This window comes from Marmota marmota, unplaced genomic scaffold (assembly GCF_001458135.2).
Source record: "Marmota marmota marmota unplaced genomic scaffold, marMar, whole genome shotgun sequence".
NCBI classification, from domain to species: domain Eukaryota; kingdom Metazoa; phylum Chordata; class Mammalia; order Rodentia; family Sciuridae; genus Marmota; species Marmota marmota.
Genome location: NW_025999977.1, coordinates 16,636,838 through 16,662,336, shown reverse-complemented (window position 1 = coordinate 16,662,336; position 25,499 = coordinate 16,636,838). Strand labels below are relative to the sequence as shown.

Genomic DNA, 25,499 nt, shown 5'->3' with positions numbered 1-25,499 from the left:
AAGAGATGGTTTTCTAGCTGCGAATTCTTTAAACTTTTGTTTATCGTGGAAGGTTTTAATTTCATCTTCCATCCTGAAGCTTAATTTCGCTGGATACACAATTCTTGGTTGGAACCCATTTTCTTTCAGTGTTTGAAATATGTTATTCCAGGATCTTCTAGCTTTCAGAGTCTGTGTTGAAAGATCAGCTGTTATCCTGATTGGCTTACCCCTAAATGTAATCTGCTTCCTTTCTCTTGTAGCTTTTAAAATTCTCTCCTTATTCTGTATGTTGGGCATCTTCATTATAATGTGTCTAGGTGTGGATCTCTTATGATTTTGCACATTCGGCGTCCTGTAGGCTTCTAGGATTTGGGATTCTGTCTCATTCTTCAAGTCTGGGAAGTTTTCTCGTATTATTTCATTGAATAGACTGCTCATTCCTTTGGTTTGGAGCTCTGTACCTTCCTGTATCCCAATGACTCTTAAGTTTGGTCTCTTAATGTTATCCCATATTTCTTGGATGTTCTGCTCATGGTTTCTTAACAGTCTTGCTGAGCTGTCTATGTTCTTTTCCAGTTGAAATACTTTGTCTTCATTGTCTGATGTTCTATCTTCTAAGTGTTCTACTCTGCTGGTAGTATTCTCCATTGAGTTTTTAAGTTGGTTTATTGCTTCCTGCATTTCTAGGATTTCTGATTGTTTGTTTTTTATAACCTCTATCTCCCTGTATAGTTGATCCTTTGCTTCCTGGATTTGTTTGCGTAATTCGTTGTCGAAGTGATCTTTCATTGTCTGATTTTGCTGTTTAATGTCTTCCTTGATACTCCAGATCATCTGAAGCATGTATATCCTGAATTCTTTATCTGACATTCCATCTGCTGCAGCTGTTACCTCTTCTAAAGTTGCGTTGACCTGCATTGCTTGTGGTCCTTTCTTTCCTTGTCTTTTCATACTGCTTGCGTATCTTTCCTGCAGGTGCGGGCGGCGGCTCTGCTCTCTCCTTATTCCAATTGGGGTGTCGTGGCTACCACGCCGGCAGGTCACTGGGCCTGTTCTGGGAGCTGGCGGCGGCTCTGTTCTGCCCCTACTCCAATTGGGGTGACGAGTGTACCACGCCGGCAGGCCACCGGGCCTGATCCGCCAGTCGGTTGCAGGTTTGCCTACCCTGCAGACGCGGGCGGCAGTTCTACTCTGCCCCTACTCCAAATGGGGTGTCGTGACTACCCCGCCTGCAGGACGCTGGGCCTGTTCCTGGCACGGGCGGCGACTCTGCTCTGCCACTACTCCAATTAGGGTGGTGTTTGTACCACGCCGGCAGGCTCCTGGGCCTGATCCGCCGGTCTGTTGTAGGTCTGCCTACCTTGGAGGCGCGGGCGGCGGATCTGCCCTGCCCCTCCTACCACGCCTGCGGACCCCTGGGTCTGATCTGCAGTTTGATCACTGGTCTGCTCACCCTGCGGGCACGGGTGGCGGTTCCGCTCCGCCCCCACTCCAATTGGGGTCACGTGACCACCACACCGGCAGGGCCTGATCCGGGTGTGGGAGAAGGATCTGCTCTGCCCCTACTCCAGTTGGGGTGACATGTGTACCACACTGGCAGGCCACTGGGCCTGACCCGCCAGGCTGTCACAGGTCTGTTTACCTTGCAAGCGCGAACGGCGGCTCTGCCCTGCCCCTCCTACCACGCCCATGTACCACTGGGTCGCGGGTCTGCCCACCTTGCGGGTGCGGGTGGCGGCTCCGCTCCGCCCCCTCTCCAATTGGGGTCACGCGGTCACCACGCTGGCGAGCCGCTGGGCCTGCTCCGGGCGCTGGCGGCGGCCCGGCTCCTCCCCTCTGGCTCGACGACAAATTGAGGAGACTCGGGTGACTGTGCCTCACCCCCCCTACCAGGAGACCAACTGCTTATGTCACCGCTGGTATTGATGAAGTTCTCTCCTCCGCCGCTTTCTGCTGACATCAGATCTCTGCCATGTTGGTATCCTATGCGAATGGCAGCATTTCGTTCCCCTTGCCGGGCAACCAAAGCAACGGGTGAGTCCTGACCGGCCCTCAGCAGGACCCGGACCGAGAAGCAGTTTGCGCGGGCTCCTAGCCCCGGTCCAGGGAAGTTCCGGGAGCCGGAACTCGGCCGCTCCGTGCTCGGTGTAAGCTCCTATAAGTGTAAGCTCCAAGAAGCAGTCCCCGCGGGCTCAGGTCCGGGAGCCGGAATTCGGCTGCTTAGTGCTTGGTGTATGCTCTGATAGGAGCAGGGTCCAAGAAGCAGCCTCCGCAGGCTCCGCAGCCCTGGGCCAGGGCGGTTCCGGGGCGGTTCCGGGACGGTTCCAGGAGCCGGAACTCGGCCGCCCCGCGCTCGGTGTTCGCTCCGATAAGATCAGGTTCTAAGAAGCACCCAGGCGCTGAACCCTAGCAATCTGTCTGCAAGCCGCAGGCGAATTGCTGCCTGAAATTACCTGTTCTATGGCTGAATGAGCTGCGGTCAGTCGAAAACAGGGAAGGTGACGTCAGTTTACCAACATGGTGGCTGCTGGCCTCCTCTGTGGTCTGACCGGTGTGGAGAACCGAGATGGACCGCTTCCTTCCCCCGTCTCGAACCCAGAATTCAGCCCTGAGTACGGTGCTTGCGCGGCTGGCAGAAACTCATCATTTTCTCTTGAAATTCATTTCTTATAATACTTCCTGACCTTGCCCCCAAGTATTGTGCTTTAAGACATTGAGAAGTCCTCTCTGAAGCAAATAAATCACAGACAATGTAGTTGGCATACTTGAGCTTTAGGTTTTTTATGGGTGGAGACTGCAGATTGAATCCAGGGTTTTGAAAATGCTAGGTAAGAGCTCTACCACTGAGCTACATGCTTGATCTTTTACTTTGAGACAGTTTCGCCAAGTTGCCCAAGCAGTGGTCCTCTTGCAGCTTGTATTACAGACGTGCACCATCATGTCCAGCTTGGAGATTCTTGACCTGCCTTGTATTGTGTCACCAGTACATCATCTGACCTTGCCATGTCTTATTTATTCTGTCATATGAGGGGGTTAATATTGCACTGAAGATGAGTGAACTTCAATTATGAAATACAGGAAAGTGATTTAAATCATGAAGGTGGGGTAATAGGATGATAAAGCAAGCCTCCCAATAACTTTTATCACACAATACTTTGTCCAATTTGAATTCCTTACTGCTGTATGGCAGTAATAATAATATTTGTTTAAAATCTCTGTAAATCAGGCTTATTGGACTTCTCAATAAGCTTTGAATTATAGAGTTCTTGTACCGAAGCCCAAGGGTCAATATTTCTGTATTTTTACATCCTGTTCCCATCTGCATCTTACCCCTCCATTGGGATACTGCTCCTAAAAGAAAACCACATTTTCTCTATCACCTAATCTTTCTGTCCACTCTGGAATTGAATTTGGGGTGTCAGGATTAAAAGGGTAATATTGTCATCCCTGTACTTGGGGCACATTTCTCTTTGGGTTTTAAGTGTGCCCTTCAGTTGTCAAAGTCAGCTTCTCTGACTCTTACTGAGAGAGTCCTGTACTCTAAACATTCCCATGTCTGCAGAGAGCTGTGCTACTTCTGAGCAGTTGTAACTCCATGGAATAGGGAGAGGGGGAGTCCCCTTTTTTTGTTTGAAGTAGAATTTTTTTTTGGAGGAAAATACTTTGCACTGAAGATGAAGAAGATGAGAAATCCTCTTCTTGTAGCTGCTCTGTGAAATAATTGTGGATATTATTTCCATTTTACTGATAAATAGTTGAGAAGTAAACTGTTGATTTGTTACAGTGTAGGCATCATGTGTGGGCATCATCATTTTCTATACCAAATTGGCCAGCAGAAGCATGTGCAGATGTGGTGTGCATGTTTATGTTTTAAAGAACATAAAGGCAGAAGCAGTAGGAAAATTGCAAGCACGCACATGTTCACATGTGTACAACTTTAGAAGGAGAAAAACAGATACACATCCCCTCCCCTCTGGCACAATTTTGAGGGAAATACAAAAAGAAAAAAAAAATCTGACAGTTTTCCATTTCCCCTGACTTTTGGTGGGGTTTGGTTTGGTTATTTTGCGGTACTGGGGTTGAACCCAGGGGCACTTTACCACTGAGCTACATCCCCAGGCCCTTTTACTTAAATTTTGAGATAGGGTCTTGCGAAGTTGCTGAGGCTGGCCTCAATTGCAGTCCTCCTGTTTTAGCCTTCCAGGTAGCTGGAATTACAGGTGTGCATGCCACCTTATAATTTTGTTTCTTTTTCTCTTTTTTGCACTGCTGGGGGATCCTCCTGCTTACTGGGCAACTGCTCTACTTCTGAACCACATCCGCAGTCCTATGCTCTAGTATTATAATGGCTGACACTTGCCCCAAGTACTTGAGTTGCATCCAGATCTGGAGTGGACCATCTTTAGCTCATCTGGCATTGCCAGTCAGTATGAGGTCCCTGGGATGTGCATCACATTGCTTCAACCTGTGGGAAAGCATCATCATCCTCCCTTACACACTGCCTCACACCCCATGTCCACGCAGAAATGTGCCCACATTGTACTGATGTTTTGACTAGTTTTCTTGTTTGTGGAAAGGATATTCTGGGAGGACTCTTTCTTTACTGCATTCGTTTGAATGTGAACCAGACTGAAGTGATCATTTGAAATCCGGGTCTTCGGGACAAAGTGTGAAAGAGCAGTGGCTTTGTTCTTCTGGGTAGACACTAGGAAGATATCAGCAGCCCCCGTCTATTCCTTGTTCTCTTTTTCCTTAGACCTTTCCCTTTCATCCATATTGTTCTCCTCATCCCAACTTAGGAAGAAACCTTTTCTGCCTGTAAGAGATAAGACTCATGAGAATTTTCTGTTGGGACACACAGAATACTTCTGACCTCCTTGCTCTGCAGGGAACAGCACCTGTAGGTGTAGGGAGACCACTCACTACCTCACTAGCCACGTGCACAAACATTGAGAGGAATAAAAAAGGCCTCTGAACAGCAGGAATAAATGTCAGAGCCCCTGTACCAGAATTCACACACCTTTTTTAGAGGCAGCTAAATCTCCATCACTCAGCTTGGAGCAGAGTTTTAACCAGGCTTCATTCTATCCAGCAGCCTCCTGGCTATGAGAAGAACAAGAGGCTGCTGGGAATAGTTACTTTTTCAGTAGTGAGAAGTAGTAGCTAACCCAAGAAATGATCAGGAAAACCCAAAAGAGCCCATGTGAGAAACAGATACAGAGTTCTGCACTTCTCACTAGGGAGAGGTAGCCCTGTCTACCTCATCAAGGGCAGCACTGACCCACACACATCGAGGAAAAAAGACCTCTCCACATCAGGAAGAAAGGTCAGAAACCCCTGTACCAGCATCCATATACTTCACCTTAGAAGCACCTAATCCCATCCCTGTGTAATGACATAATGTGACTCAGGAGGCTGGTGGGAGTGCTTCTGAGAGAGAGTGTCAGCCTCAGACAGTGTCTATGATCATATCTAACCCTTTTCCTGCCTCATTAGAGTGCTCAGTTTTCATCATCTTTTTGCAGTGCCTGGGGATCAACCATAGGGCCTCATACATGCTAAGCAAGAATTTACCACTTTTGATAAGGCCTCTGCCTGTAATCTTATTTCTTTGATGTCAAAGTTCATTCTTTCATTTTTTTTTTTTTTTAATCTGGGTCTTTGGGACAAAGTGTGAAAGAGCAGTGGCTTTGTTCTTCTGGGTAGACACTAGGAAGATATCAGCAGCCCCCGTCTATTCCTTGTTCTCTTTTTCCTTAGACCTTTCCCTTTCATCCATATTGTTCTCCTCATCCCAACTTAGGAAGAAACCTTTTCTGCCTGTAAGAGATAAGACTCATGAGAATTTTCTGTTGGGACACACAGAATACTTCTGACCTCCTTGCTCTGCAGGGAACAGCACCTGTAGGTGTAGGGAGACCACTCACTACCTCACTAGCCACGTGCACAAACATTGAGAGGAATAAAAAAGGCCTCTGAACAGCAGGAATAAATGTCAGAGCCCCTGTACCAGAATTCACACACCTTTTTTAGAGGCAGCTAAATCTCCATCACTCAGCTTGGAGCAGAGTTTTAACCAGGCTTCATTCTATCCAGCAGCCTCCTGGCTATGAGAAGAACAAGAGGCTGCTGGGAATAGTTACTTTTTCAGTAGTGAGAAGTAGTAGCTAACCCAAGAAATGATCAGGAAAACCCAAAAGAGCCCATGTGAGAAACAGATACAGAGTTCTGCACTTCTCACTAGGGAGAGGTAGCCCTGTCTACCTCATCAAGGGCAGCACTGACCCACACACATCGAGGAAAAAAGACCTCTCCACATCAGGAAGAAAGGTCAGAAACCCCTGTACCAGCATCCATATACTTCACCTTAGAAGCACCTAATCCCATCCCTGTGTAATGACATAATGTGACTCAGGAGGCTGGTGGGAGTGCTTCTGAGAGAGAGTGTCAGCCTCAGACAGTGTCTATGATCATATCTAACCCTTTTCCTGCCTCATTAGAGTGCTCAGTTTTCATCATCTTTTTGCAGTGCCTGGGGATCAACCATAGGGCCTCATACATGCTAAGCAAGAATTTACCACTTTTGATAAGGCCTCTGCCTGTAATCTTATTTCTTTGATGTCAAAGTTCATTCTTTCATTTTTTTTTTTTTTTTTTTTTNATTAAATTCACTTAATTGTTGCTCTCATGTATTATGCCAACAGATATGAAATTAGCAAAACATTCCTTGAGCTTGACCCCGGTTTTGTAGAGCAAAGCATTCTATGTCTATTGCCTTTGACCAATGGTAATCAGAACATGGAAGGGCATTCTGACTGTGGCCTTTCTTGACAGCGGGTCAGTTCCCATGTCAGGGAGCTGGCACACACAGCCCTTTTCAGGATTCTCAGCATGAATTGGGTTGAGTTGTTGGCTAATTAGCTTCCTGCCAGCTTTTCTTTTTCCATACTTCAACCTGTGAATGCTGATACAAATTTTGCCTTTGAGGGAGGTGCGAAGGTTGCCGATGCTAGTGTATGGCCTGTGGTGTTGGTTTCTTACATAACTCAGCCTCTTTCACCTGTTCTACCGATCAGCCAAGGCTCAGCTTCTGCAGTAAAGCATCCTGTATGTCTACAGAGATCTCTCCTTCTCCCTTAAGTCTTAAGCTCCCTGTTCCCAGGACATGTCTTGTACCTATGTAATAGGAATCCATTGATTATTGATGGCAACACAGGTTTTACGCTGCTGTACCTTTAAAGAGAATAAAAGATGGTAAGAGAAACTGGAAGTCTTGAGTTGGTCTAGTCTCAGAAGTAGCTGTCTTCATTTCAGAAGGGTAGCTATAACTTGTTTCTACATGGGCAAATCTGGAAAGAGATGCCCTTTTTCATATAGAAGTGTGAGAAAACTGACAATGTGTAGTGCACACAGTTCTAGCCTGTCTTTCCTTGTGTCACTCAGTGATTGAAGATTACTCTTTCTTGTTCACTTTGCACATGAGCTAATGATTCTAATAAAAGAGTTAGAGGTTTTTGAAAATTCAGACTTCACATTCTTACCATAATTAAAAATAGAGGTTTTTTTCTAAGTACAGTTATTTAAATTTCTAGGTATTTTTCCTAGTTGAAAGTTTATGACATTTACTTTTATTTTTAGATATGTCGTCCTCCTTGTATCTCTTTTGAAAAGAATTCTGGGAGATATTTTTAGATTGAATGGAGGGGGTTTGACAGGAGGTAGGTCAGAGAAGCTTGGGATGGCTAGAGCTGGAAGATGAAAGATAACCTTCTGGGCTGATCCACCCACTTCCAACTCCCATCCCCAATTTAATTATGCTCAGGAAACTACAGGCAAAGGGTAACATCATAACTGGGAGCTGGCTCCTAGCCCAAGAACTGCTATTTACCAGGCCTTTCTATGAGCACTTTCTTTACCTCATTAAGATGCATGGCAGTGCTGTGAGGTAGCTGTTGTGACTGCCATTCCTCAGATGAGGAGTCTGAGGTACTCAGGAGGTAGAGCCTCGATTCACCCAGTTAGTCTGGGTGACTTTGGTGCCAATAAATGAGACTTTATATTGAACATACGCTGTTTATGAGGGGCTTGCAAATGCAAACCATGGGAACACAGCAAAATTTAAGCATTCCCTTTTTCTGAGTAGTACCTGTATTCTCATCAACGAAGCCCCCATATTTATGGGAAAAAATTGTTATGAAAAACCAAACTAAATATGTTTCTGGGCTATGATAAAGTTCCAAGTATGTTGGGAGAACTATTGTGCTAGCTTGTAGTTGGAAAACCAGGTTCTCAGGGGCAGAAACAACTCTTAACTGTGCTAGGAAATAACGCAGGTCGCCATCTTTCCTCCATCCTTATCTCTGTAAAGTATGAAGCCCAGCTCTGGCTAGTGCTTCTGAGCTGAGCCTTTTAGTTTGGGAAGCAGTTTTCATTGACATGTAAGCAAGTAATTTGCAGGGTGAGATTTTGATCCAAAGTTGACTTTCATATAAATGCAGACCTGGTCTTCAGTGGCTGTTAGGCTGCTAACCCACTTATTTGTCAAATTTTTGTTTATAAATCTTAGATCCAGGGGCTGGGGATGTGGCTCAAGTGGTAGCGCGCTTGCCTGGCATGCGTGCGGCCCGGGTTCGATCCTCAGCACCACATACAGACAAAGATGTTGTGTCCGCCAAATACTAAAAAATAAATATTAAAAAAAAATTCTCTCTCCCTCTTTCTCACTCTCTCTCTCACTCTTTCTTAAAAAAAAATAAAAATAAAAAAAATAAAATAAATCTTAGATCCAGGACATCAGTGTGGAAACAGAAGATAACAAAGAGAAGAAGTCTGCCAAGGATGCCTTGCTGCTGTGGTGCCAGATGAAGACAGCTGGGTGAGTGAATGCAAAGGGCATCGGGGCTGCTTCTTCCATGACAGAGTTCTGCTTTAGTCCTCACTTATAAGGTGCTGACAAGTGTCTTTTCCATGGCTTCCATTGAAGAGGCTTGTTAACACATAAGCAGTTACTATGTTGACATTTCAGCTAGCTTTTGGAATGGAAGGAGTTCTGATTTATAGTTTGAACCTGTCATTTTTCTTCGATCAGAGGCATTCACTTTTTTAAAGGATGCTCCAAAGACCATTATATTTTGAATTTTAAAATCCTGGAAGCATTATTAAGAATCACACCCACTGTATTTTTAAAATGCTTTTGAAAGTTTTCTTCTCCCTTTAACTTCTGCTGTTTGGGGGAGCTTTGCTCAGTAAACTTGAGAGTAATCTTTATGTCCCAGTTTTCCTTTCTTTTATTCTTTCACTGAAATTTTAGTGAAGATAATTTTAGAGAACTGCATCTCTTTTGTTGCTCACCAAAGTTTTCTGGGCTCAGCTGATACTGAATCTACAAAGTTATCATCAAAGTATTTTAGTCATATGTTTTTTTTTGTTGTTGTTTTTTTTAGTCATATGTTCTTAATGAGAATTGATTTTATATCAGGTAAATTGGAGAGTTACTCTCAACACTACATGTACCTATAACTAATGAATATGAAGTATGGAAACTGTGAAGAGCTTAGGACCTAATAAGCGGGTCAAGTCAGATAATGATTCTTTAATCAACTATAGGTAACAACCTTATTAATAACCAGAATGGTATAGAATAGCTTGTTGGGGATAAGGTTCAAACATAGGCAAATTTTTAAGGAAGGTACTTAACTATATATAAAACTTCATACAACTAAGTGATATAAGGGAAAAAGAAAAGCTGAGTATCACATGAAGAGGTAGCCCCATCTGCCTTGTATCCCAGAGTGATGTGAATATTCGGTTCCCAGTGACTGCTGGTCCTGGTATCTTACTATGTAGAGTAGAAAGCCAAAGGAAGCAAGAGGCCTCAGCCATATCTCTAGTTATGGTCATTTTTTCCAAAGTAAGAGTAGTGCCTTAAATCTAGGGCACAACACAGTTCGTGCCTTTTGAGAGATTGAATTACCAAGCAGGAGAAGCCACATAAGATATATATTTTATTTTTATTTTATAGCAAACTGAAGTTGACATAATTGACTTTAATGATAGGTATTATCTTGGATTTTACAGTGCTTAGCAAACATTTTTTTTTCATTTTTGCAGCACGAGGGATTGAATCCAGGGATGCTCTGTCACTGAGCTATACCCCCACCCTTTTTAATTTTTTATTTTGAGACAAAGTTTCCTCCCTAAATTGCCCAGGCTAGCATCAAACTTCTTGAATTTTAAAATCCTGGAAGCATTGTTAAGAATCACACCAATTATATTTTTTAAATGTTGTTGAAAGTTTTCTTGTAATTCTCCTGTCTTGGCCTCCTAAATTGCTGGGATTATAGACGTGTACCAGTGTGCCCAGCTACAAACACATTTTTAACACTGCATTTAGCAAAAGTATAAATCTTTATGTGGTAATTCTGTTGCTTTTCTCTTGTGCTTTGTCCTTGGCAGGTACCCCAATGTCAACATTCACAATTTCACCACTAGCTGGAGAGATGGCATGGCCTTCAATGCACTGATACACAAACACCGGTAAGTCTAAAGAAATCATGCTAACAATTGTGGGATAGAATATTGCTGTTCTTCTATAGTAGATCTTGGTGGCTTATGATTTTCAAGTCCATTGCCTTAGATGTTATACCACAGTGGAAATTTGTGCATTCCATGTGAGGAAAATATGGGAGAATAAATAAATTATCCAAAACAAAATAAGCAAGTTAACACATTATCTTTCATTCTCTTAATATATTCTACAAATGTTTATTCAAAAATCAGGTGTCATTGTTAAATAATTACATAATTTTGTAGTTTTACTACACTAAGTGGTTATTTTAACATTTTTTTGGAGTAATGATCAAGTCTCATTAGTCACATGACTTGCTTCCAATCCATGATTTTTGTTATATTTGGCTGTTGTTGTTTGTTCTATGTAGTCCTGATCTGATAGATTTTGATAAACTGAAGAAATCCAATGCACACTACAATCTGCAGAATGCATTTAACCTGGCAGAGCAACATCTTGGCCTCACTAAACTGCTGGACCCTGAAGGTAAGGACTCAAGGAATGAAAGATAGGATTTTAGCAGCAAAGCTTTAATATAAAATCTGTCTTGTGTCCGTACCTTTTATTCATATAGTATGCTTAGATATCAAAGAAAGGGGATCTTAATTTTGTGGAAATTTAAATAGTCTGAAGGAGAAGGTGTGCTAGGCAGAGGGAAGCAGGTGAGTTTGAGCACTGTGGATCTAGTGGGAATGGTGGTTAGGCTGACAATAAGTGAATACCGCAGGAAGGGTTGGGTGCCCCACAAGCTCATGTCTTTAGAGATTGTTCAGCAGGCAGTGGGGAGTCCTTGTAGGGTGTTAGTGCCCGTGTTCATGGTACATAACCTGGCATAGATATTCAGTGATTGCTTGCTTATTGACATTCACCTGAAGGTGGATGCTTTGGGATGGTTGGAGACTGAAAAATGGGCTGAGCGTTGTTTGCTTGTGAGCAAATAACTTATAAATGAAGAAAGTGCATCTAGGAAAGGGAATATGGGTAGAAGCAGCCGCAGCACTGAAAGTTTTTTTCTTACAGCTGACTGCATCCCATTCTCCTCATGAACTAACTATTCTGCTCTGGGGCTCTCTGTAGTAGCCTGAAGCCCCACTGCAGGTGACACAGCTGGCCTGTGTGGGACAGTCCACAAAATCCGAATTCCAGGTTTTATTTCAATGTGGTCTCTCCGAACAGTGTTTTCTGATTTTGGAAAACATTTAAAACATATAAGGATTTGTTTGTAGTGCTGGAGCTTTATATATTCTCTTAGCTGTGAGCAAGTATTGGTGAAACTATGTGTATATGAGTGAAAGTTTAAAGTTCTTATAAATATACAACAGGAAGTTTAACTCCCCAAGGGCAAATTGAGGTCATGAGGCTGCCAGGCTGGTTTGCTGCTATTTTCCAGTGCATCAGATTCGCTGATATGTTCTCCACAGGAAGCTAAGATAAAATTATGTTTGTGCTAACCCATTAAATGATTTCTCAATATAAACAGAAAAGTAAAATTCTTTCAGTCATGATAAATCTTCATGCTTTAACCCCTAAGGGAGACTTGCCTTAGCCCTTTGTGCTTTTACAAAGAATCTCTTTTTTTTTCCTGTCACACTGACAAATGTTTCATTAACTACTTCTTTAATTTTTCTAATGATCAACCAGTATAAAAAGGGGATTGATATTTCTCAGATCACAAAGACAGATGCTAAAAATGGCAGTTGATATGGTCCTGTGGGTTGATATATTTTTTGTTACTGGGAATTGACCTCAGGGGTGCTTAATCACTGAGCAACATCCTCAGCCCTTCTTTGTATTTTATTTAAAGACAGGGTCTTGCTAAGTTGCTTAGGGCCTGGGTAAGTTGCTGAGGCTAACTTTGAACTTGTGATCCTCCTGCCTCATCTTCCCAAGCCACTGGGTTACAGGCATGTGTATTTTGTCTTTATTATTAGTTGTCCAGTGCCTCAAAGATTATCAGTTAAAATATACTTGTAGACCAACTAAAAAAAGAAATTTTTTTTGCCTGTTCAGTCCTTTCAGTTATATCAGCATTTTATGTTTATTAAATTATATACATGCCTGACATTTTATTCAGGCTATCCTTTAGTTCTCTCCTCTCTGGGCACCTTTGGTGGGGCTGAGCAGACCCAGGAGCCCTCAGGGGAGAACAGTACCTGTGATCTGGTGGTTACTGTCATTGGCTGCTGTGTTGACCTTGGACTGGGAGTGTCCCAGCCCTGTGCCCTAGGTGTTCTCATGTTTAAAACAAGAGAAACAATCTCACTTCACACAGGCTGTTTGGAGAATAAAAATTAAAGTATACGTATGAGTGTATTTTGAAGAAGCGCCTGATGCATCTTCTCAGAGCTATCCTGTGTGTTCTGTACTTAATCTGACCCAGGCTAGTGCTGCCCTCAATACTGCCATACTAAAGACTTGACATAGTCATCCATTTGCTTCCTCACTCAGTAAATATTTACTGACTACCTACTTTGTGCAGGGGTAACACACTAGGAATTTGGGAGGTGGAGTGACATAAGGGGCTAAGGCAGGGTAATCTTACCCTTGGGGAATGAGTCTTGGAGGCAAAGAATAAAAATAATACCTGGCAGAAAGTGGACTAGGTGCCCATATATGCAGTCCTAAGGGAGAAGAGAGAGAGAGAATAATTCCAGCTGTGGAAATCAGGAATGGCTGTATTGATTGGAATTATAACTTTTGAGCTGGATCTTGAAGGATAATAAGAAATGATGGGAGAGGAAGGCCATTTCAGGCAAAGGGAAGTTAAGAAAAGAAGGCATTTTGGATTTTTTTTTTTTTTTTGGTGTGTGTGTGTGTGTGTGTAGGGTCAGGTTTAGTTTGAATATATAGTCCCTGAGAAGAAATAGGCTCTAGAATTTAGAAATGTCTAGAACAATGCTTGGCACTTAGAAAAGACTTGATAAATATTTGAGGGATGGATTGATGAAATAAAAAGGGGGGGCACTTGCCTAGAATGTGTGAGGCACTGGGTTTGATTCTCAGCACCACATATAAATAAATGAATAAAATAAAGGTCCATCAACATCTTAAAAATTTTTTTAAATAAATAAATAAAAAGACAAGGAAAGTTTCAACCAGATTCTGAAGGACTAAAGGGCTTATACTATAATCTTTACACTTAATGGCATTTTTGAGCTAGGAGAAAATGTGTTCACAGCCGTACTTCTGGAAGAACGGTCTAGGTGCACCGTGTGCAATGAGTGGGGTAACAGAGAAACCCAGCGAGGGAGCCACTGTTTCAGGTTTGATTCTATGATAGCAGGGATTCTGTGGCTAACTGGATATGGGTAACAAGGAAACAAAGATGTCTAGACTGAGTGACTTGGAGAGATTCTGGTGTCGTGGCAGAGATGAGAACTCAAGAACCACAAACTCAGTTTGCTGGCAAGGGTTGGGAGTGTGTGATAAGGCAGGGAGCCAAACACAGTGTGTAGAAGGCATTTTATGAATATTTGTATCATGTTATAAATCAGTCAATCATATGGCTTCATCCTCATTATCCTCATAATAATATAGCAATGACAGAACTCTCAAGTGTAAAGAAAGGAAGGTGCTGGGCAGTTCAGTGTAGTCGCACAGCTGTTCCAGGTTGTTACTGCTGCGTGGATGGCAACATCATGAGTAGCACTCTGAAAAGAGTCTTCTCTGGATTACAGATATCAGTGTGGACCACCCTGATGAGAAATCCATTATCACTTATGTGGTAACTTATTACCACTACTTCTCTAAAATGAAGGCCTTGGCTGTTGAAGGAAAACGAATTGGAAAGGTAAGATCACACAAGTTTTCTAAGTTGTGATGCACAATTCAAATCTGAGTTTTCCTGTCTTGCCACCTAGTACCTTATTTCTCTATGAGCTCATCATGATTGTGATTGCAAACCCAGTAACTCAAGGCAGGTAAGTGAGCAGAAACTTCTTCCTGAAGGGCAATGAGAGGTGGGAGTGGGTGTGATGGCTGAAAGATCTAGGAAGGGAGCCCCAGACACAAACACTCTTCCCCTCAACATTTCCAGAAAATTGGGTATCTGAAGTCTGATAGAGTCTGTTAATGTGATGACCTTGAAATCCTGCTGACCACAATAGAAAAGGCTTATGCTTTTTACTTCCCATGTGGCTAATGTTCACCTGCCATATTTTTTCAAAACACCTGAGATCCGATGACATTGTCCTCCCAGTGCAATGAAACAGAAAATTCATGGGACAGGATCAAACCCTTTTTGCTTCTCTAGGAATTTTTGTAGGTTGGACTGTAGAAGTCATTCTGAATCTTTTCCCTGAGGGTTGGGAGGTTACAGAACCAATTACAGTTGAGTTAAGCTGTCATTGCTCACAAATAATAGCCACTGTCTGGCTGACTATTAGCAAATGGTTCCTTGAATTAAAATGCTTGTGCCAGAGCATCACAGAACCATTTCAAAGCCAGTCATTGAGTGTGCACATGCTCATTGTAGGCTTACAATCATGTTTTCCTTGCATGGTGATAGAATCTTGATATTTAGTTTTTCTAACTCTTGTTTATAGGTGCTTGACAATGCTATTGAAACAGAAAAAATGATTGAAAAATATGAATCACTTGCCTCAGACCTTCTGGAGTGGATTGAACAAACCATCATTATTCTGAACAATCGCAAATTTGCCAATTCACTGGTTGGGGTTCAACAACAGCTTCAGGCATTCAACACTTACCGCACCGTGGAGAAACCACCCAAGTAAGATGCATATTGTCATGTATTACCATTAACATGGCAGGAGAGATTATAGCATCCAGTAGACCCCCATTTTCTGACTTCTGTGATCTCATCTCTTAACTGAGTACCTCTCAAATGCCCTTTCTCCCTTTCATTTGCTTCTGTGTTGCTGAGATTTATTGTAAATCATGCCTTCCCCTTGAGCCCTGTCTAGCAGAAATGTGCCCTTGACATACAGAATATGTGAGAATCTTAAGAGCTGATACAGGTCCTCAGTCCCTACTCCAAAACCCTTCTGCCAAATGTCTTTTAAAACACCATATTTTGGGGGTTTTAGAAAAGTAGCACTGTGTATATGTTGTGTAGTATAAAACCTAAGGTGTATCTGAGAGAGTAACCTATAGTTAGCCTACTAAATCTGTAACACAATATATAAACATTAGTATCATGTTAAATAAAGGAGGATAGTCAGTGGCAACATGCCTTTAATCCCAGCAGTTTAGGAGGCTGAGGCAGGAGGATCATAAGTTCAAAGCTAGCCTCAGCAAAAGCAAGGCACTAAGCAACTCAGTGAGATCCTGTCTCTAAATAAAATTCAAAATAGGGCTGGGGATGTGGTACAGTAGTCGAGAGCCCCTGAGTTCAATCCCCAGGACCCCCCCTGCAAAAAAAAAAAAAATCCAGTAAATCATTTCATATCCTTTCACATCATAACAGTTTTGACTTTTCATATATATAAAGTTCACAATTTTCAAGTAAGGATTGTGAATTTTATCTCTTGTTTACTCTAGTTCTGAAGTCATTCACTTTTCTGTAAACTCTGTTGTAAATTTCTGGGACCCATTGAAAATATTTGGAAGACATATAAAATAATCCTAGTTAAGTGCATTCACTGGGCTCTCTGAATGAAATAAGTCCACTGTGCAGGACTTAATCTTGATTGATATGATTAATAAAAGAGTACAGTATGCCCTTGATACCTTCAAATATAAATCCCAGCAACAGCAAGCAACCACAAAACAAAAGAAAGAACAAAACCTCCACAGTTTGGCATATTCCAAGGTTTGTAAGGACCAACAGCTAACCCAGTCCACTGCTGTCTAACACACATTTCACATAAATCAGACCAGAGAGAAATAGCTTTTAAAATTGTGTGACTGTGTGAAATGTGTTTTTCCTTTAGTAACAAATGAATTTTCCCTCTTGAAAGAACAAATTCACTGAATCATGTTAATCGCTATTTTTTCTGTGCTTAGATTTACTGAGAAGGGGAACTTGGAAGTGCTGCTTTTCACTATTCAGAGCAAGATGCGGGCCAACAATCAGAAGGTCTACATGCCCCGAGAGGGGAAGCTCATCTCTGATATCAATAAGGTAAAACATCCATTCAGTCCCTTGTTGGCCTGAGCTCTTACAAGCTTCAGGTTCTGTCTTTTAGTCTTGGTGTCTTAGTGGGCAGGAGAATGGAAGGGTCTCTCGCTGCCTGCTGAACTGATGAATGCCAGGTGTGGCAGAGGGTCCAGTGATTATTTGTTGTAGGCCCATCTATTGGAGTTTTAGGGGCAGTGTCAGATTTTATCAAACCAGCCTTAGTCTAGGCCATTTACTTTGTTACTCAGAAGTTTATCCCTCATTTGTCTGAAGCAATCAACTCAAACATCTTCACATTATACAAAGGAGAACTTAAAACTTTATTTCATGTATTTGAACCTAGAGGTTGTGGGCTTGAGATGTTGGCTCCTTCCATCAGAGAGGCAGATAAACAGTTTTCTATTATTGTGCATACAGTTATGTCTGCAGTTATAGAATTTCACAGTGGGAAATTAGAAAACTCCAAAACTCTACTTAGTTGTACACACTTAAATTTCTTTGGAATGTTTGGATCTTTTTTATTTTTTTTTTAATGTGAATAAGACACATTATAGAGATGAATTTAATGTGGACAATGGGTCAGGATTTTGAAACAAATATTCAGACTTAGGAATTTTTTTAAAGTAGCACAAGATGGAGTAAATGAGTGATTCATAACACGATTTTGTTCTGAGGAAAATAATTTATCTTTTTTATTTGATCAGAGCTATTTAAGATAATTACTTTGTTTCCTTTTTAAAAAATAAGAGATTTGTAATTTAATTGTATTCACCCCATATCTGTACTGTTTCATATTCCAAGTACAATACAGGATCTTTAAGTTTCCTTAGGGGCAGGTGTCCCAGGAGGCTACACCAAGAGAGAAGTAATTTTTTTCTCAAGGCTTAAGAGTCTGTTAGGGTGAGAATGTTAATTTCCCTTTCAAGTTCTTGGGTCATTTTAAGAAATACTAGCTGTTGGCTGTAGACCAAAAAAAAAAAAAAAAAAATGTCTTGAACATTGCAGGAAACCATTCTTTTTTTCAATTCTCCAGGCCTGGGAAAGACTGGAAAAAGCGGAACATGAAAGAGAACTGGCACTGCGCAACGAGCTCATAAGACAGGAGAAACTGGAACAGCTAGCCCGCAGATTTGACCGCAAGGCAGCTATGAGGGAGACTTGGCTGAGCGAAAACCAGCGTCTGGTGTCTCAGGTTCTGCTCTCAATGTTATTAACACAACCATTCCTGGGATAGTCTAGAAATGTTGACTGTCTCCAGAGGTCCAGGACTGTAGGACAGCTGCTCATTGGCTCTCAAGTATTAGGAAGTGACCATCTAGCCATCTTGCTCACTTCCCATGAAGAAGATGTTTATAATTTCCAATATACTTTCCTTTTCTATTTATCTAACTCATCATAGAAACAGCTCACAGGGTTTGTTTAAAGCTGATGTGTGTGTGTGTGTGCGTGCGTGCGTGTGTGCGCGCGCGCCAGCCATTCACATTTACACGAAAGGTTTTTAAATGCCCCCCTTTTCTTCAGTCTGACCAACCAGCTTCAAGGCAGTAAAGTGAGGCTGGTCATTAAATAAATAAAAGTGGCTTTCATTTTCTTGGTTTGACATAAACTACCACCTGCTCTAGTCTCTTATGTTAGGTGGTAAGTATGAGCTGGAACCTCTTTCAAAAGAGAAGTTGTTGATTGGTTTTGGAGAGGCATCTGAGCTCTGGCAGGGAGTTTTAAGATACCTAAAGAGGACAGAAAGCATTGGGAGACTAAGGATTTGACTCTGTTCTGTTTCTTTTGTTGTTGTTTGGATGACTTATTTTGTGTTTCTTTTCATTCCATTTCTCTGTAGGACAACTTTGGATTTGACCTTCCTGCAGTTGAGGCTGCCACAAAAAAGCACGAGGCCATTGAGACAGACATTGCCGCATATGAGGAGCGTGTGCAGGCTGTGGTGGCTGTGGCCAGGGAGCTCGAGGCAGAGAACTACCATGATATCAAGCGCATCACAGCAAGGAAGGACAATGTCATTCGGCTCTGGGAATACCTGCTGGAACTGCTCAAGGCCCGGAGACAGCGTCTCGAGATGAACCTGGGACTACAGAAGATATTCCAGGAAATGCTCTACATTATGGACTGGATGGATGAGATGAAGGTAATCCTTGACTGAAAGCCAGTGAGATTAGAGCCAAAAAGATGAAGCATGTCCTTCTTTTGTTGGAACCACCCACTAGTCCCTCATATGCTTGTATCTTATGTCTATTGTTCACTCTGTAAAGCCAGAGTGGGCCACACTACCCATGGGTAGATGATCAGTTCACAAGTTAAATGAGATGGGGGTATGAAACCATTGTCACAAAAACCACCTAGTGGTCTGTTACTGTGACTTACATATATTCCAGTGTTAAGAATCAATCAAGTTGTCATTTAATTCTTAAGTTGAATTAGCTTTCAGTCCCATTGATTTTTTTTCTATGCATGAATGATAACTGCTTTGGGGAGGTAATGTGGGCACAGTTTGGACAGAATATGGGCCAGGAAGCTGGAGTTCAGATTGTGAATGCTGGAGTTGCCCAGTCTCTTTTGTACTTCCTTTGTCTATGAGTGGAGCTCGTTCTTACTGTGTACCTCATCTGGTAAAGTAGGAGTGTGGTAATATATATACAGGTTGTAAGATGGGACTGGATGGTTGTGCTGATCAGCTTTTCTTCTCTGTGACCAAAGTACTTGACAATAACAACTTACAGGAGGAAAGGTTTATTTTGGTTCACAGTTTCAGTCCATGGTCAGCCAGCTCCATTACTCTGGGCCTAAGATAAGACAGAATATCGTGGTGGAAGGGCTTTCACTTAGGAAAGCTGCTGGCTTCATAGCAGCCAGGAAGCCAAGAGAAGGGGTGAGTGCAAGGGACCAGGGAAGTGGGGGACAGGCCAGGGAGAAGATAAGCTCTTCCAGGGCACACCCCCAGTGACCTACTTATTCCAGCTACCTCCCAGTAGTCCCTCCAGCTGTCAGTAGAGTAGTCAGTGAGTCAGAGCCCTCAGGATCCATTCATTGCCTAAAAGCCCCACTTCACAGCATTAAGGACCATGCTTTCAACACGGAGCTTTTAGGGGGCTTTCCAGATTAAAACCATAACTGTGGTAATGACTATTAATGCTGATTTGTATGTCTCCTTCCATTAGTGACAAATCTAAGCAGAGAGTTCCAAGCTTTCCCCTACCCATTTAAGAGACCTGCCATTGTGCCAAAGTCTCATGGCTTACTAGTGTCCTCTGCTTCAAGCCACGGAATGCTCATCCACGTCAAGCAGTTCTCCACCAGGGAGGCGTTTACCCTTGTAGACAGACTAAAAGGAGAGCAGTTTTTAAAAAGTCTTGTGAAGCCTCCTTTTTCAGCACACTGTCTTCCCAAACTTGACCTTATGCAGAAGATTGCCGCCTAGAATGTCATCCCTCATCTCTTGCTTGCCTCTTGCACTGTTCTGGCAGAGGGGCAAGGTCACCTGATACCATCAGTTTTCCCCCACCTATTATCCCAGATTTATAATGTTCTCCTCTCAGGTATGGTCTATCTTGACCTCTTAAAATAGAAATGTTCATAAAATGTAGCAAAAGAGGTGCTACATAAATCACAATGCATATCATAATTTCAGGTTGTGTCAGAGACTTCCTCAGAAATGTAAAGTAGAAATACCATCTGGAGAGAGGATGAGAATATATAGGATAAGTGAAGGAAAGTACTTTGGCTGATTGATGGAAGAAACAAAATTAAATGCTAGAGGGTTTAAATTTAAGCCCCAGACCTTGTTTGGGATCTACCAAACATGATAGCCACCTGAGCCCACTCTTCTTATTTGGTTAAAGATGTGACTTGTTAACTTTTCTGCTAGATTCTTCTCTCACTGATTGTATGAGTATCATGGAGACATATCAGTAAGCTCTTCGGGTAGGAGATTCATTTACTCAAGGGGTCAACAACTTTTATAAGAGATTTCTTTAAACTCTGATGTGAACAAATCTGTTACCTTTATCTTTTCCTTCTTTTTTTAAATATATATTTTTTTTAGTTTTGATGTACACAGCTCCTTCCTTCCTTCCTTCCTTTTTATGTGGTGCTGAGGATCAAACTAGTGCCTCATACACGTGAGGCAAGTGCTCTGCCACTGAGCCATAATCCCAGCCCTGTCTTTTCCTTCTTGAGTAGTATTGGTGTAGCACTGTCTCTCTTGAAGTCTCAGTTTACATTTTAGAATCCTCCGTACAGGTCCCCACCCGTCTCTCTGTCTGTGCCTGGTGTGGGTCTGGCCTCTTTTCTTCCAAGGTAGATGGAAGAAAAGATTGGCTTATTATGTCTTATTATATCTCTCTTGATGCTAGCTTTTGGGTTCACTGTGCTTGAGCTTGGTTTGTTCACCATCATCTTCCCCTAAATTTGGGGGTCCATGGCGAGCCAAAGGGAAACTATGACTTGGTTTTGCTGGCTCTCTGCTTGCCAAAGATGATGTGATGCTGAAGTCAGGGTTGTTAACAATTTCTTCTCTGTTGCCTCTTGTGCCCAGGTGCTATTATTGTCTCAAGACTATGGCAAACATTTGCTTGGTGTGGAAGACCTGTTACAGAAACATGCTCTAGTTGAAGCTGACATTGGAATCCAGGCAGAGCGTGTGAGAGGCGTCAATGCCTCCGCCCAGAAGTTTGCAACAGATGGGGAAGGTAAGAATGGACCTGTCCACACATCTCCTAGATACCAGAGACCTGTATTTATAGGAGTACATAAGTTGTATATGGCAATGGAACTTTGAAGTTACCCTACTATTGTAGGTTCTTGGTGGGTTTGTTCTCATCTTGTCATGAGGTGCAGTGCAGTGACCTTCTGAGTGCTTTAACTCTGTCTCATTTTTCTGAATTAAGTATTTTTTCCTTAAATACTCAAATGTTGCTTGGTTTTGAGTGGCTTGACATTTGGCAATGAAATTGCCAGACCACACAAAGTACCGATGTGCACCAACAACCTGGTGTGACTGCCCCCATAGTGCCTGATTTCACACCTGGTCACATTTTCTGTTTAAAGGATGTTTAGAAAGATTTGCCTTTGCTGCTTTTATGTTTCTAGAAAAAACTAAGTGCTACTGCCTTCTTTCATATGTTTCATATGCTTTCTTATACATAAATGGTCAGTTTGTCCACAGTTGGGTCAAAAGAACAATGTGTATCATTGTCCACACTCTTGTTCCAGTCAAGCACCCAGAAGGGGCTCCATTGCTTACTCACACAGTCCTGCCCTTAGCATTGAACTGGTAATCAACAGTTAAAACATGGGGCATAGCTTACTGCCTGAAAATGAGCAGAAACCCAGGGTAAGCTATCAAACACCCATATTCCTTCCTTGGTGTGAAACAGGCTACAAGCCCTGTGACCCCCAGGTGATCCGAGACCGTGTGGCCCACATGGAATTCTGCTATCAAGAGCTTTGCCAGCTGGCGGCTGAGCGTCGGGCCCGTCTCGAAGAGTCCCGTCGCCTCTGGAAGTTCTTCTGGGAAATGGCAGAAGAAGAAGGCTGGATACGAGAAAAGGAGAAGATTCTGTCGTCTGACGATTACGGGAAGGACCTTACCAGTGTTATGCGCCTGCTCAGCAAGCACCGGGCATTTGAGGATGAGATGAGTGGCCGTAGTGGCCACTTTGAGCAGGCTATCAAGGAAGGTGAAGACATGATCACAGAGGAGCATTTTGGATCAGAAAAGATCCGAGAAAGGATCACTTACATTCGGGAGCAGTGGGCCAACCTGGAACAGCTCTCAGCCATTCGGAAGAAGCGCCTGGAAGAGGCCTCGCTGCTGCACCAGTTCCAGGCAGATGCTGATGACATCGATGCCTGGATGCTGGACATCCTCAAGATTGTCTCCAGCAGCGACGTGGGCCATGATGAGTACTCCACACAGTCTTTGGTCAAAAAACACAAGGATGTGGCAGAAGAGATCACCAACTACAGGCCCACCATTGACTCGCTGCACGAGCAAGCCAGTGCCCTCCCACAGGAGCATGCCGAATCTCCAGATGTGAGGGGCAGGCTGTCAGGCATTGAGGAGCGGTACAAGGAGGTGGCAGAGCTGACAAGATTGAGGAAGCAGGCACTGCAAGATACCCTGGCCCTGTACAAGATGTTCAGCGAGGCTGACGCCTGTGAGCTCTGGATTGATGAGAAGGAGCAGTGGCTCAACAACATGCAGATCCCAGAGAAGCTGGAAGACCTAGAGGTCATCCAACACAGGTGAGCGGGGTCGCTGCCTGGGTGCAGGGGGTGCTGGCATACTCCCTTGTGACCTCTAGTAGTCATGGAGTTGACCTTTCTATTGAATCGCATTTTCAGATTTGAGAGCCTAGAACCAGAAATGAACAACCAGGCCTCCCGGGTTGCCGTGGTGAACCAGATTGCACGCCAGCTGATGCACAGTGGCCACCCCAGTGAGAAGGAGATCAAAGCCCAGCAGGACAAGCTCAACACGAGGTGAGCAAGCGTCCAGCAGTGGGCCAGTGTTTGGAGTTAGGGAGGGTGAGGTCACTGGTTGAGCTTCACTGTCAGGAACTTCTTGCACAGGGTCATCACCATCACAGCAGTGATGTCATGACATTGGCATCTGACATGTCCTCATCCAAGAAGTGATTCTCGGGTGGGGTGATATCATTTTAGGCAGGAGGATAAGTGAAGTCAGCCTGGCACCTGCCCCTCCCCACATAGAGGTCAGGACTTGGGTTTGGATTGCACCTAGTGTGGTGTAAGGCAGCATAGTGGTACTTGTGCTGTCTGTACCTCATTAAATGATTTCTGGAATAAGATTCTCATGAAATTTGCCATGAAAGTCCTGATTGTCAGAATAGACTTTGTTCTGGTCTTTCTGTTGACTCAACGTGTTTGAGTAGGTTATAGTGGACTGCTGGCCATGGTTCTGAAGGTTGGCATGTGCCTTTGGGTTTGGGAAATGTCCCTTAGGAACATTTTGAGATGTTTAGAATGTGTACAGCAGATCTGAATTAAGGGACTCTGTGGGACAGATGTGTTGTAACTGCTAGTATTGGAGTTTGTTGCACATCTCTTTGTGTCAAGCTTTTTGCAGATTAATATTGTATCCCAGAACCACTTCCATCGTATTTGGTGTCCATTTACTGAGTACCATGATTTTCCAAAAAGCAGGTAGTCAAAGTGAAAGTAAAGGGGAAAACATGGAACTCTTATCTAGCACTGGTCATTTCAGTATCTAGCCACCAATCAATTCAGTCTCCTTTTTTCATGCTACTTTCTAATGTCCCTGTACTCACAGGTGGAGTCAGTTCAGAGAACTAGTGGACAGGAAGAAGGATGCTCTTCTCTCTGCCTTAAGCATCCAGAACTACCACCTTGAGTGCAATGAAACTAAATCCTGGATTCGGGAAAAGACCAAAGTTATTGAGTCTACCCAGGACCTGGGCAACGACCTGGCTGGCGTCATGGCCTTGCAGCGCAAGCTGACTGGCATGGAGCGGGATCTGGTGGCCATTGAGGCAAAGCTGAGCGACCTACAGAAGGAAGCAGAGAAGCTAGAGTCCGAGCACCCTGACCAGGCTCAGGCCATCCTGTCCCGGCTGGCTGAGATCAGCGATGTGTGGGAGGAGATGAAGACCACCCTGAAGAACAGAGAGGCCTCCCTGGGAGAGGCTAGTAAGCTGCAACAGTTCCTGCGGGACTTGGACGACTTCCAGTCCTGGCTCTCCAGGACGCAGACGGCCATTGCCTCGGAGGACATGCCCAACACCCTGACAGAGGCAGAGAAGCTTCTCACGCAGCATGAAAACATCAAAAATGAAATTGACAACTACGAAGAGGACTACCAGAAGATGAGGGACATGGGTGAGATGGTCACCCAGGGTCAGACGGATGCCCAGTACATGTTTCTCCGGCAGCGGCTACAGGCCTTGGACACTGGATGGAATGAGCTCCACAAAATGTGGGAGAACAGGCAGAATCTCCTTTCTCAGTCACATGCCTATCAGCAGTTCCTTAGGGACACGAAGCAAGCTGAAGCCTTTCTTAACAACCAGGTAACAATCACCATAGCCTCTGCTTCTGTCCTATTAGGGCAGGTCCTGGCTGCCCTCTGAAACCTTTTGGCAGGGCATCTGGTTTAAGCCACACCTGTATGAAATTAGATAGCTAATTTAGAGATAGATTTTCCCTGACTAGAAAATATTATGAGATTGAAATCCATCCCAGTGTATAGTACAGGATTTAAGATTTCTGAAGGACGCTGTCTTTCCTTGTTAAGTATGGTTCCATTTCAGGTACAGTTGAGATCTCTTAGGGTATGTCCTCAAAGTATCTCATTGAATTGGTAGCATTCTGCAAAGTGTTAGTGTAATTTAAAGAGTTCAGTGAGGCTTGTTTTATTTTTCATTTTTTTTTAAACTGAAGGGCTCTTTCTTAATCTAGAAGAATCAAGGACTTCACCCAAGGACACAAGACAGCGATTAGAGAATGAAAAACAGTACTGAGGATGGTCACCAGTATCAGGGCTGTAGATCTCTCTTCCAAGAGAGAATAAAGAGAATGCTGCAGTTGCCTCGATGAGTTGAGGACCCTGATTGCTAGCTCAGGGAGCTTTGGTTACTTTCCTTACTTTGGGGGGAAAATAAATGTAGCACATTGAACCACCTAGGGAATTTGGTCACTTATGGTATACCACTGGGATTTTTTGCCTCCCAACATTTAATTTTATTTGACTCGGTAGATTATTGCATTTAAGTCCAATGAAGCAAGAGCTGTGCAATGTGGTACATGGAAATTTGGAACATAGGAAGAAGAGGTCTTTCATTAATATGTCATCCTGCCATGATTTTTTTTTCTCTT

General features: G+C 43.2%; 1 protein-coding gene across 1 annotated transcript in view; it reads left to right on the top strand.

Annotated features, from left to right (window-relative positions):
- Sptbn1 (spectrin beta, non-erythrocytic 1) overlaps positions 1–25,499 on the top strand; it is a 183,107-nt gene that overhangs the window by 120,874 nt on the left and 36,734 nt on the right. Inside the window, exons 4-15 of the mRNA XM_048804939.1 lie at positions 8,766–8,857; positions 10,438–10,518; positions 10,920–11,035; positions 14,227–14,339; positions 15,094–15,281; positions 16,517–16,634; positions 17,665–17,823; positions 18,469–18,771; positions 21,178–21,331; positions 22,019–22,889; positions 22,989–23,126; positions 23,938–24,694. Of these exons, the coding sequence (XP_048660896.1) occupies positions 8,766–8,857; positions 10,438–10,518; positions 10,920–11,035; positions 14,227–14,339; positions 15,094–15,281; positions 16,517–16,634; positions 17,665–17,823; positions 18,469–18,771; positions 21,178–21,331; positions 22,019–22,889; positions 22,989–23,126; positions 23,938–24,694 (3,090 nt within the window). The remainder of the gene's footprint in view (positions 1–8,765; positions 8,858–10,437; positions 10,519–10,919; positions 11,036–14,226; positions 14,340–15,093; positions 15,282–16,516; positions 16,635–17,664; positions 17,824–18,468; positions 18,772–21,177; positions 21,332–22,018; positions 22,890–22,988; positions 23,127–23,937; positions 24,695–25,499) is intronic.